The sequence below is a fragment of the Alexandromys fortis genome, unplaced genomic scaffold, assembly GCF_014885135.2.
Source record: "Alexandromys fortis isolate MF-2015 unplaced genomic scaffold, M_Fortis_MF-2015_v1.1 scaffold_347, whole genome shotgun sequence".
In the NCBI taxonomy this organism is placed as follows: domain Eukaryota; kingdom Metazoa; phylum Chordata; class Mammalia; order Rodentia; family Cricetidae; genus Alexandromys; species Alexandromys fortis.
In genome coordinates, this window is record NW_026068236.1 from 64,695 (window position 1) to 76,962 (window position 12,268).

A 12,268-nucleotide genomic window follows, 5' to 3' on the forward strand; every position below is an offset into this window, starting at 1 on the left:
CACCCCTTCCCCCCTCTCTCCATTTTTTGGCTAGAACCAGTGGGACTCTAATAACAGTGACTCAATCACACCCCCCCCCCTAGTTTGTCCTAAGACAACTAAGAGCCATTTCTTGGGACATAAAAGCATTTTCCCCTCAGCCATCCCATTATTCCTTGCTTACTCCACTTACCAGGGCTGACCAGCAACCTAGTTCCACTCCCAAAGGTCAATTTATAGTTGCCAGTATTCCCACAGTGCTTCTTAGTCAGTCAAAAACACCCTTGAGCCCACACACCAGACTTAGGGCTGTAGCTTTCCCTCTACAAACAGGCTGTCCCTTAGCTTTCTTTTCTATTCCAACCAAGTGCACAGGTCATTTAACTCAAACCTGGGCCATTTGTGGTACCAGGTTTAACAATGAAGTTGCTTTCTTCCCACGTCTCTGGATCTATTGCCCCAAACGCCTAATTTCCAACTTTATTTATCTAACCCTTCTCTCATGGCCACAAGAGTTATTTTCAGATTCTCGCCACAGTGCCTCCCTAACTTTAATGTCAATCAATTGGCAGCTTCATGAAGCTGTGTCCAGATCGCTGTAATTAAAGGCTCCCCCATCTCAGTCAACTCAGCCTGCAAGCTAGGGGCTTACTCAAGTGCTCTCTGCCTCCAAAGTCAAGTGACCCCTGATTATATAACACGGTGTTCACACTTGTTAAAGACAAACACCAATTTTGCTGCTTTGGCTTCGTGAATCTGCCCTTCAACATTTGGCCCCACAGGCAATGTCTTAGCTTTCTTTCCTATTAGAAAAGAACGTGGGCAGAACAACACTACTAAATGCTAGGAGAAGAATGAGGGATCCTATTAATGCCTTTGCTCAAATCTCCCGAAAATGACCCAGAAAGAGGTCTATTGATTCCATCATGTGTTCCAAATGCCACCTTCTCAGAGACAACCGTGGGAGAAGAATGGTGCAGACACCGGACTCACTTGGGATGACTCGGAGTTTTGTCCCAGTTCCAAAACTCTGGTAAGTCCCAGAAGTCACACTGTCAGGGAGGTCTTTACAAAATGGTTCCTTTCCCTTGCCATTTGCATCTAGTAGCTCTCAACTCACTCCACCCCACGAGAGAGAGATCATTTCTGACCAGTGTCCATGGCGACAGAGCCACACGAAAACAGCCTCTTCACCAAGAACATGTATGGCCTCTTCATCCTGAAACACTTCCCTGTCTGACCCAGCTTTAATTTTTTTTGTTCTATAGACACATACTTTATATGTGGGCAGCACTTCAGAATCTATGGAACATTTCCTCATGCATTAACTTATCTTTATATTATTCACGAGGTATTATTAAACGCTTTCTTCTTACAGGTAGAACTGGTCCGGTGCACTAGTCAAACCAGGTTTGGAGGACCTGGCTGCGTTTGGCTAAGCTGCCCTTTCTTTAGGATCAGCTCTGTGAGCTATTACTTTTAGGGAACCTTCATGGCTTATTTCATTCACAGCAGTTTGGTGCCCTTATTTTAATAGTTTTCCTATACAAGAATGCATTTGTCTGCATGAACCATTAATTCTTTGGCACGTGTGCCTCCCAAATACTGCAGCAGGTTCAGAGGGCCTCAGCCTCTCTTGAGTGATGTCTTGTCCCACTCCCCAATGTTGTAGATCGTGGTCCTGCGCTGTCTGACAAAGACGCCCAATCTGCTGCGGTCATGGATTAATATGATCAGCATACAGCTCTCCTTCCTCATGGGAGCTCTGCTGGGGATTCCCCCTTTTGATTACTGGAATAAATGCTAACCCATGAAAGCCTCTTTTCAGGGCTCAATAACAGTGGTACCATGGATGTAGCAGAAAGCCCGAGACAGTACCGGCTGACAATTCTCCAGCCAATTCTGAAACACACTGCTTTTAAAAAGATTTGTAAAATTTCACTAAGTAGTTTTTTTTTTAGTCAAAGGCTGTCACCTCTGATCCCAACTGTAACCTAGAAACCAACCCTGTATATACTTTGATTTTCACCAATGTTAAGCAAATCACATATATCCCTCTAGTAATTTTTCTTTTATCATTTTAAGCTATTAAAATAATTATGAACACATGGGACTGCATCTCTTAATAATACATTGTTGCTTTCCTCATTAAACCCAAATTCTACTTTACTTAGATGATAAGCAGGCAATACATAAATACAGGCATTATAATCAACAGCTGTCAGGTACTTACTGGAACTGACTGACACCACGGCTCCCTTTCCAAATGTCAATGTTCTGCCTGTCTGGTGGGCACAGTGAAACGAGGCCCTGCACATTCCTCATTTGCTCGCTCTCTCAGACTCACCAAGCATATGACTGTACACAACAGATCTTCTGCTGGCCTTGATGTTAGCCAGGACCTTAAGTTGTCAGTGTCTGTATACACAGCAACAAAACTATAGTTTTTTGAGAATGAAAGACATTTTGGGGATTGGATCTTAATTTACAAAGTAACTTAACACTAGACACTGAGGAAACACTGGAAACCATTCACTATCCCCTGTGACAGAAACGTCTAGAAGTGGGGAAACAATAAACAAATATATTGAGTTATGAGGTCAGGTGATCAAACGGCATGCTTAAAATCAGGTTGGGTAACAGGATAGAGGGCAGCCAGGCAACTCGGCAACTGGGAGATGTGGCTTTGGCTGTTTAGGACATTACAGCCATCAGATGATGGCAAGTGGGAGAGAAGGTGGCATTTCAGGGGGGTCTTTTCCTCTGATTGGGATTGAGTTGGCTGCTGGGCATAGGAAGTATCTTCCTTCTGCTTCTCTATTGTGGTTGTAATGATGTAAACTACCGCCCGCTTTTCTAGGCATATGGGAAAGGCACAGAGAGTGCCTTCTTTCCTGTGAAACACGGAAGAATGGAGACATTTGGTAGCCTGCTTACACGTCCAGAAAACTCGCCACTTGTCTCAACAAAAATCCAACTCAGAATCCACAGAAATACTTACTAAGATACACCTTGAGCATGGTCCCCCTTCCAAAAATCAGCTTCTGGCCACTTGAAGAGGCCACAGTGATCTCCTCCACCACAAAAACCAAAGAGTGCCTGAGCACAAAATCCCCCAGGGTTCCTCTGCTTGGCTGAGCTAGAACCCTAGACTAAGCACGTATTTGTTAAATTCAGGAAAAATACTAAACTCCCATGCTCGTTCAGATGGAAGGAGATCCCAGGAATCTCTTAGTCCACTCTCCCAACTGCATAGTTCTTTACAAACAGATTGTAGGTTGTAAAGATCTCCAGAGAAGGCCTAATTCTTATGATTTCTCTGAGGCGCACCTGATTTCCAGATTCAAGCCTTTCTCAGCCATAGCCAAGGTCCATCAAACTTGCTCACTTTTAATTTACTCTCAGATTAGAATTTCACATAAAGATATAACTTAGAAGTCGTGAATCGCCTGCCTAACCATGCACTCCAAAGACATTTCCCAAACATTAGCTCGGTCGTGGCATCCTCCAGGGCAGGGAGAGCTGGAACGGTGAAGTCCATGTTACACATGAACTAAGGCTCAGAGATCTCCGCAGACCTCATGGGAGTATGGCTATCAAAAGATGTTTGCTATTTTGGGCTTCTAATTGAGCGCCTTAATAATTATGTTGTACCTGTTCACCTGTTCATATATTAATCCTAGCATCTTGCCTTTCAGGTACCGTTTCTGTCTTATTCCTCCTTCCAATCTAATAAAAAGTCCCCTCTCCCCAAGAAAATAAATAAAACAAAGCCCTGTCTAGCCTCACTCCTTCTCAAAGCAAACTGTCTTTGTAATCCTTACATATGTTCTGTGAGCCAGGAGATAAGGGTTACCTGTATTTCAGTTATGATAATTGGGAAAATGAGAGCCCGAGAAGATCAGCCAGAGTGACAGCTATAGAGGCCACAGACAGCAAGATACTGAACCTTAGAAGATGTGGGTCCTTGCCCTGCCATTGTCAAAGTATTGGAGTCACAGAACCACTCTGAACAGAGAGAATCACTTTTCCTGCCTTTCTTTGCTTTTTGGGGCAGTAAGGTAGGCTTATTTTAGGAAATCTATCACAGGATGCGTCAAGATAGCAATATCCTTTATCTGCACTGAATTCACCCATCCATTTATCCACACTATGTAAGAGAAATACTGAACATTTTAAAGCCAAGTTTAATACATATTAATTTGAGCCAAACTATAATACTTCTCTTAAAACCTGATGACTGGGCTCCCCTTTCAAGTTTGAAAACAGAGCTGTGGTTCAGGCCCAGACACTCACCTGGCTTGACTAGCACCCTGGTTCCTTTGGCAAACCTTAGCGTGTTCCCTGCATTGTAGTCACACAGTGATCTGAGGCCCAGCAAAAACACAGGGACCAAGGAAATCACACTCAGCAGACACCTGGCAAAGGACATTCCCTAGGCTTGAAAAGACGGAGGGCTTTCAGCGTTCGGGGTAAACCTGATCTAGAGATGGAATGGCTGTACGTGAGCACACATATAAGCCTGACATGTTTACTTATTTGATTATCTCTCAGCTTTGGCCACTCAGACCTCTACATTCAGGGGTAACAGGTGTGAATCATAACCTCATCCAGGAGCCTGTTTGACTGCGTTTAACACACAAAGGAACCAGGAACTCGGGAATCTTCAGAGTCAGGCTGTTATTCACCTAGAATGGAAATGTGCTGGACAATGCATTTCATAACTGAGTGTCTCCATTTCATCTGGTGCCCAAGGAAGAGGGAGACTTTAGTCCCAGGGCTGATGTGCACTGTGACTCAGCTTTCGTCTCCTTCTTTAAAGTTTAGATATAGAGAAAGTGGTAAGCAAGCATCTTGGGGCAGGTACAGAAGGGCACACAGAGGTCATTCTCCACCAACAGTAGGCAATGGGGCCTCTCACAGGGAGACGATCCACAACCACAGGACCCAGGAAAAGCCAATCTTGTACAACTGCTCTTCACTTGCCTGCTCTGGCTGTGGGCCTCAGCCTTCTTCAAATGTTGGTCAATGGTCCAGAGCATGTTCGGGATTGCTTCCACTCTTTCTAGTACAACTGCCCTCCTACTTCCCTTTGGTAGGAACCCCCACTTTCCTCTCATGGGCTCCTAACAGGAACTTTATTTAGGCTGTCTTGGCCCTTCTCTCTGCTTATCATACCAGGCTGCCTGGGAGGTGGTGATGAGAAGAAATACTCCTTCCTCCTATTTCCTTGTTTTTCGTTTTGTGTTTTTTGAGAATAACGGGATTCACTTGTCCCCATTTAAAGCTTCTCCACAGTAATGTGTCCCTGGAGTAGAGAGGAGCCCACTCACCAGGTATGACAGTCAGCCGAGTCCCGATTCCAAAATACAGCTTCCCCAAGGTTGAACCTCGGTCTACACAGTGCTAGCCCCCTTTACACAAACCTGCTCCCAGTGTTCCCCATCCTCTCTCCCTGGCCTCCATTCCTTCTAAGCAGCCCCAAACTTTTTTTTTTCCCCTGTGCAGCCAGCAGCCTAAGGCAGATAGTCTGTCTCAGGGCTGCATCCTACGGGACAAATGATCTGTGGTAACAATGGTCTTTTTGCCTTCAGAATCCTTGCCTATCAGGAAGCAATTATATAGCCTTTTGAGAGTGTTTAAATTAGAAGTACTTTCATTCCCCTGGTCCTATTCCCCAGTCTAAAGGCTGCCCAGTTACTAGGACTGACATTATGCTTGGATCCTATTCCAAAGCTGAACTTGTGAAAACTTTGGCAGGTCAGATCTGTCCTCTGCAGAATCACCCCCTCTGCCCTCATTCAACCTCTGGTCTTCTTTTGAGGTATTCCTTTTCTCTCTTTCTTTTTCATCTCTGGTACCTCTTCTTTCCCCATTTACTGCACCGAGAAATCATACTTCATTATCTTTTAAGTGCAAAAATCTCTGTAGGCTTCAACTTGATCAACTTGATGGCCCATTTCTTGGCTATCAAAATATTAAAAATAGAAGAAACAGGTTTAGCTCACCCTTTTTGCTTCCATGCAAGAGTCACGGGGATATCAGCATTTAGAGTTGACAGAATGTCAGAGCTAATCGAGTCCAGCATCTAAACTGTCACAGAAATCCCTTCCACAATATCCTGTGCATTGGCTCTGAGGATCCAGGGTGAAGATCTCACAGGGATATCTCCAGACTTCACAGAGTAGCCTGCGCACAGTGGCTCCACCTGTTCAGAAGCTTTTAGGGAATGCTGGGATACATTTTCATCTACTGCTTTTGATTTTGCCTTTGGGATTAAGCCTTCCATCATCTCCATAACAGTTCTTCAAATATTGGAAAAGCCATCTTCTAAGAGTCTCAGTGTGCCCCGGAGACAGCCTTTCTGTTTCTACCTGACCTTTTGAGGACTTCGTCCTCAACAAATACATCACTGTAAGGGCTTCCCTAAGAAGGAAGTCCATCTGCCGAGGAAGAAGTGGTGAGGGAGGAGAGAGTGGCAGAAAAGCTAGGGTTCTAACCCAAAGGGAGAATTCATTTTGAATTTATTCATTGGTCATTAACCTTACTTCCCATGTGAAATTGCTCATGCATGTATCCACCATTTTGTTGCAAAGCATTCTGGATTTTTGCATCTCACTTACTGATCTTACAGTCATTGTGATTCCTGTCCCAACACATGCTACTTCACCAGGTCCAAACCTCAGCAAGACCCTGGTTATGAGAGTTTGGTGTGGGGACGTGCAGGCCTGCCCGCTGCTCTAGCTTGACCCTGCATTTCCTCTCTAGCATTTGATAACTGTTTCAAGTTTACCCCTGAAAGTGGGATAACATCTGCCCCAGAGTGTCATCAAGGGGTGAATTGAGATACGCTGCAACTGGCATTTACCCGGGGTTTTGTATACAGAAAAGGCTCAATAAATGTTAGTTATGGGATCTTTTATGAATGCATAAAATATGCCATATCTGCTTTATGAAATCCTAGATACTCAGAGGTACTTTAAATTATATTCTGTTTTTATGTGTTAATTAGTAAAAGCAGTAGTTTTCCTTACATTGGGAGTTTCCTGTATGAAGGATGTCAAGAGCATCCTTGTCTCTTTCAGAATGTTTATGGGATCATGGGATTTGTTTATATCTGTTCAAGAGATGTAGAGATAAGGAGCACTAAAATAAAACACTGGGCGAGGACCCAAAACGGAAAGAATTCACAGCAAATATAGATGGAGAGGAGAAATTTAGAATAACGGGTGGGTAAGTATAACTTACTTGGTTTAACACTGAGTTTGGTGCCAGATCCAAAGTATAATGTATTGTAGCTAGACACACAATGTTTAGTGCTGTTACAAAAAGCCCTCTTCTTCAAAGGGAGGCTCTGTATGGACCCGTGACTAACCAAGCTGTGTGCTAGCTACAGGAAGCGCCAGTTCTCTGCAGTCCAGCGAGAGTCGTGGGCAGTGAGGAACGAGCCGAGAAGACACATTCGTTATCAGAGACAGGCGGGATAAGGACAACTGAATTTCCCCAGTGTTTTTTGATTTCTTTCCTCTAGGTTTCTGCTTGGGTCCATTCCTATGTCTCTGTACTCTATGCTCACAATACTCGAAACAAGAATGCCTTGAGTAAATGCTCTTTACTCCTGGCCCTCCTAGTTATAAGAGAAAACTCCCCTCAGGTGGACTTGACTGTGAGGAAAATCCTTCTTCTACCTGAGGTAGGGCTAGCTGAAGCCTCGCCCTTAACCCTGGGTCTGGATGGTACTCGGCAGGTGCCCCTGAACTTCTCTTCAGGACATCACGAGCCATGTAAGCTGGAGGGGCCTTCCAGCAAGACCACGCGACTCTGTTGACAGAGTACCTAGTTTACACGACCAACTGCACCTTGACCTCGACACTGACAGTCCTTTTCAACCTGCACACACAGAAAAACTCTACATTTTAGTTTTATTTTTGCTTTCTACTTGCAGATTCCCTTCAGGAAAAAAAAAAAGAGAGAGAGAAAGAGAAAAGAGGCTGCAGTGGTGGCGGTCATTTGCTAGTCTAGAAGGAACATTATTTATGGGAAATATTTACTGACAATTTCAGGACACCCCCAGTGCCAAGAGTTGCACATCCACACCGTCTGAATTTAAACAGATCTCAACAAATGAGCACAGTTATGAGAAATAAAGTAGAGGTGGCTCAGCCTAAGCCAATAATTACGACTTCTGTAGCTTTGAGGGCCAGGGGCTTGCTTGCTCTGACTTGTAAACGTGCTAGGCGGTGTGCTGCAGGGATGCTCTGCCAGTAGGGCACCCGAGAACTATGGAAAACGGGGATGCACTGAAATATCTTGAGCAGGCACCAGTGTGTTTAAGGACTTGTGTGGCATAAGCTGGAATTTCTAAGCTAGAAATGTAGTTTCCTAGCTGGGTTGTTAGTCTAAGTTGTTAAGACTTAGATAGTTCTGGGTAAAGCCATCTTGCAGCATTTGGTTTGGTTCTAGTGGGACCACAGTGAGGGCGGGAGCTCCCCTGTGGGCTGCAGGCCTGGTTCAGCAAGGCTCCAGGGACTGCTGGCTTCTGCGCCACTCCCTTCTGTGGAATCCTGGTCAAGCTTCTCTTTCTCTACGTGGTCTTTAGTGACCGACTCTCTTCTATTTTACCCTTCCCGGTATACGTTGCTGGTGAATCTTTCTCATTCTCAACCCCAGACTCTCAAAATAATTTATACACATTTGTTTTCTAATTAGTTGATGTAAATAATAATTAACTATAGTGGCCTACCAGGTATAACTGTCAGCTGGGTTCCAGATCCAAAGGTAAGTTGCCAGCCTGCGCCAGAGATTGCACTGTGATTTACCCAAACACAAAAACCTCATGGGGGTGTGTGTGTGTGTGCATATATAACCAAATCACTTATGTACAAACTCTAAATGAGTCCTCCTTTGTCTTTCTAATTATGGAATTAGAAATTCCATAGGAAATAGATCCTTTTAGGGGAATCTTTCATTTCCTTTTTTCACCACAGAGTTCTGAGTATCAAATATGTGTTTCTAAACTCTATACAGTAAATGCTCTTTGATTTTAGATGTCAAACCAACATGCAGATTTTTGTATTTAAAGAAACTCACAATGTCAGAACAGAGAAAAATCTCCACTGAGGGCACCAAGAAGATATGCTTCAAGAAAACTGCCCTAATCCTCATCCTCAGCCTGAGTTTGTAGAACCTAATTGCAGTGGACATGGAGCTGGCAGCAAGTTAACTTGGCTCCACTTTCATAATGAAATAATTTTGTTAAGATCAAGTTACAAGAAAATTGACATTTTTAATTTCAATTTTAGGCATCTTTATATGGGTCACATCTCTTAAAGGGACAGGATAGATCATTACACCGATATCTGTGCTGATTTTTATCTGCTAATGGTCTTGAGAACTTAAACAGCCATTACTTTCCTAAGGTAGTAAGACGAGCAGACAAGGACCATTCCCAGAAGAGGTCGCGGTGAGCATTGGATTGATGGGAGAAAACAATAGGACCTGTGTCAAGCAGAAGGTTCTGTGAGGCCATTATCACATTAGTTCTGGATCCTCCTGGATCCCTGGCATTAGTATGGACCTGACACAGGGTTGGTGCAGGAGGCCATCTGTTAGACAAGTCCTGTGGATTTCTCAGAATTCTGGCCCCAGACTTAAGGTCTGGTCTCAGTTCAGCCAGAGAACGGCTGTCTCGTGATGATCAGTGGGCTCAGTTTTCTTATAAATGGTGAGAGTCTGAAAGGATGGTCTTAGAGTCTGCTCAGCGAGTCTACATCATATGGACTTTTGGCTAATGTTCTAGACAGGGAAGGTGTCCTTCAGGACTCAAGAATATATTTTTTTTTCCAATGTAACTTTTCAGACTTTGACAGAGACTCATCTCTTACTTTGGTCAGTGATAATGATTTACAAAAGATTCATTCTAAACAGGGACGTAACCTCAAAGTGAACAGCGCCCCAGAGAGCTCATTAAGGAATCAGAAATCCTGTCACTGATTACTGCACAAATTCAGGGACCACAATCCCAGCCAAAGCCCATGCAATCAGTCAGGTATCCTTAGTCCCGATGCATATATTCTGGGAGCAACTCCCAGAATGATTCCTCCATGGCTCATTTTGAACTGAGCTGCCAGATCCTAAGCAGGGAGACTCTGGCCTCCTCTTTGACCCCCATTCCCCCTCAGTAGGCATTCTTTACATAGTGTAGAATTGAGTCAAAATCAGCCCTTAACCCATAGACATTGCTTAATCCAAGGATATAATTTTATACTTACTGGGCTTGATAGATAACTTGGTTCCCAGTCCAAAGGTAAGCTTTCCTGCCTGGTTATAATTCACACTGTGTTACATACCCTGTCAAAAACATGTCCAATCTGCCTGAACACATTTCTAATCACCCACCCCCCAAACCATAGCTGATTGTTTCCACGCTGCAGCAGGAATCATGGCAGCGCTTCTTACGGTAACTTCTTCTGAGGAAGAATCAGAGCGCTCACACGTAGGAGTCTGATAGACAATAGTGCGGAGTCCTATTTATCCAAAATGTTTCTATTTAATACCAAAATGCTGTCTCATTATTGCTTAATGGCTCTGGATATTGTTGTCTGGGGGAAATGGCATCCTTCCCAATGTGTTTCTCAAAGGCTTACTTGGAAAGGAGTGTTACACAAAGGTTAAGAAGAAGGGACGCCAAGGCTCCATGCAACTGGGCTTACCTGGGGTAACCATAACCTGGGTTCCCGTTCCAAACTGCAATTTCCCCAAACTGGTAGTTGTTGCACTGTGACAAACACTTCTACAAAATGGCTTCCCCAGAAAAGACAGCTGCTAAATAAAGACAAACGGCTCCTGGGGAAACAGTCTTGCTCCAAAATGAGGGGGCTGCATGATGCGAGAGACATCTTTCTCTTCTCTTTTAATTTCTCTCCTTTCAAGACTTTTAATTTCTCTGCTTTCAAGACTTTGAGGCATACTCTCTGTGCAGTACAGCCAGAGAGAGGCACCGTGGGGTTCATAAAGCCCGCCTGACTTCAAGATTCTGCAATGATGGAAGTCCTCGTTTCTCAGAGCTTATCTGACCCCAAACCCCTTCCTCAGTGCCACTGGGGTGTGACCACCACCTGTCTCAACTCTTGGAAAGAGCCTGGGGTTTGGGTTCTGGAGTCTAGTGGCAAGCCTGTCTCAGTGCCTGTTCTGTCCTTGTTGGAGCAATGCCAATCACTGAACTCTGTCTCAGTTTTTAAATCTACCAAGTGGGGATAACTATGCTGGAATTTACTGCCGAGCAAGACTCTGCCACGAGACAGTTTGTTCACTGGAAGTGCGGCAGCGTGGACAAAGCCCAGAACTAGGTTCTTATGAAGTCCACGTGCTATTCCTCCCCTTCCACCCTTGCCTCCTCCTCGGATGAAGAGGTGAGAAGATACTGGGCCTTTGTTCATCTGCCCATGTACTTTTGATTCGAGGAGTCCCCTTGCCCCTGGGGAATAGATTGTCCTTTTGGAGATAAATTTACTCAGTGCATAATTCAAATTATTGGCCACTTACTTGGCGTCACAAGCAGCCTTGTCCCTGTCCCAGAGGCAGAGGAGACACTGTCCTTCTGCACAGTGCTTCTCTCAGCATCAAAACCCAGCTCAGGTTTCTCCCTCACAAAGCACCCAGAGAAGGGAACCTGTACTGCAAATCCTCCAGTGGGAGCCACAGCTTGAATTCCCACACCTCCAGTGAGCCAACTCTCCTCCTCTGTCCTCACGAGCTTGTCCTTCAGCCCCTCCTGAGATCACAGTGGACCTCTGCCCTCAGGTCCCTCCAGCTGACCTCCACACCAGCACTGTACTCATCGCGTCTTGTCACTATGGTGTACTTACAGGGATACACAGATAATCTGGTGCCGAGACCGAAGGTCAGTTGCCCGCCATAGTTATTTGCACAGTGCTTCTGTGCTCAACAAAAACTCACTAGTGCTTCCTCCCTGGGCCCCCAGGGCCTCTCCACACCACAAGACTCGGGACCTGGAACCTGCAGCTCTGGCTTTAGAAGACAAAAGCAGTCCCTTTTGTCTGTTGAGTCCCGAGAACAAAGGGAGTTTGGGAAACAGCAAGCAATGGTTCTAAGACTTAGCCCAGTAAGCCATGTATGCATCCCAAAGGCTGGAACTCTGCATTAATCAGTCCTGTATTTTCACAGAGAGAGGCTCTGGAGGCTACAGAAAGCTTAAAAAGATTCTCTTATTCCTCCAAACGCCTGGAGGCAGAACTGCACTTCACTCACCCCTGACCGGAGGTGTCTA

At 44.8% G+C, this 12,268-nt stretch overlaps 1 protein-coding gene across 1 annotated transcript in view; it reads right to left on the reverse strand.

Annotated features, from left to right (window-relative positions):
* The window catches only part of LOC126493878 (T cell receptor alpha chain MC.7.G5-like), a 170,272-nt gene that overhangs the window by 17,091 nt on the left and 140,913 nt on the right, over positions 1 to 12,268 (reverse strand). The window contains exon 3 of the mRNA XM_050130992.1: positions 10,247 to 10,299. Coding sequence (XP_049986949.1) covers positions 10,247 to 10,299 — 53 coding nt within the window. The remainder of the gene's footprint in view (positions 1 to 10,246; positions 10,300 to 12,268) is intronic.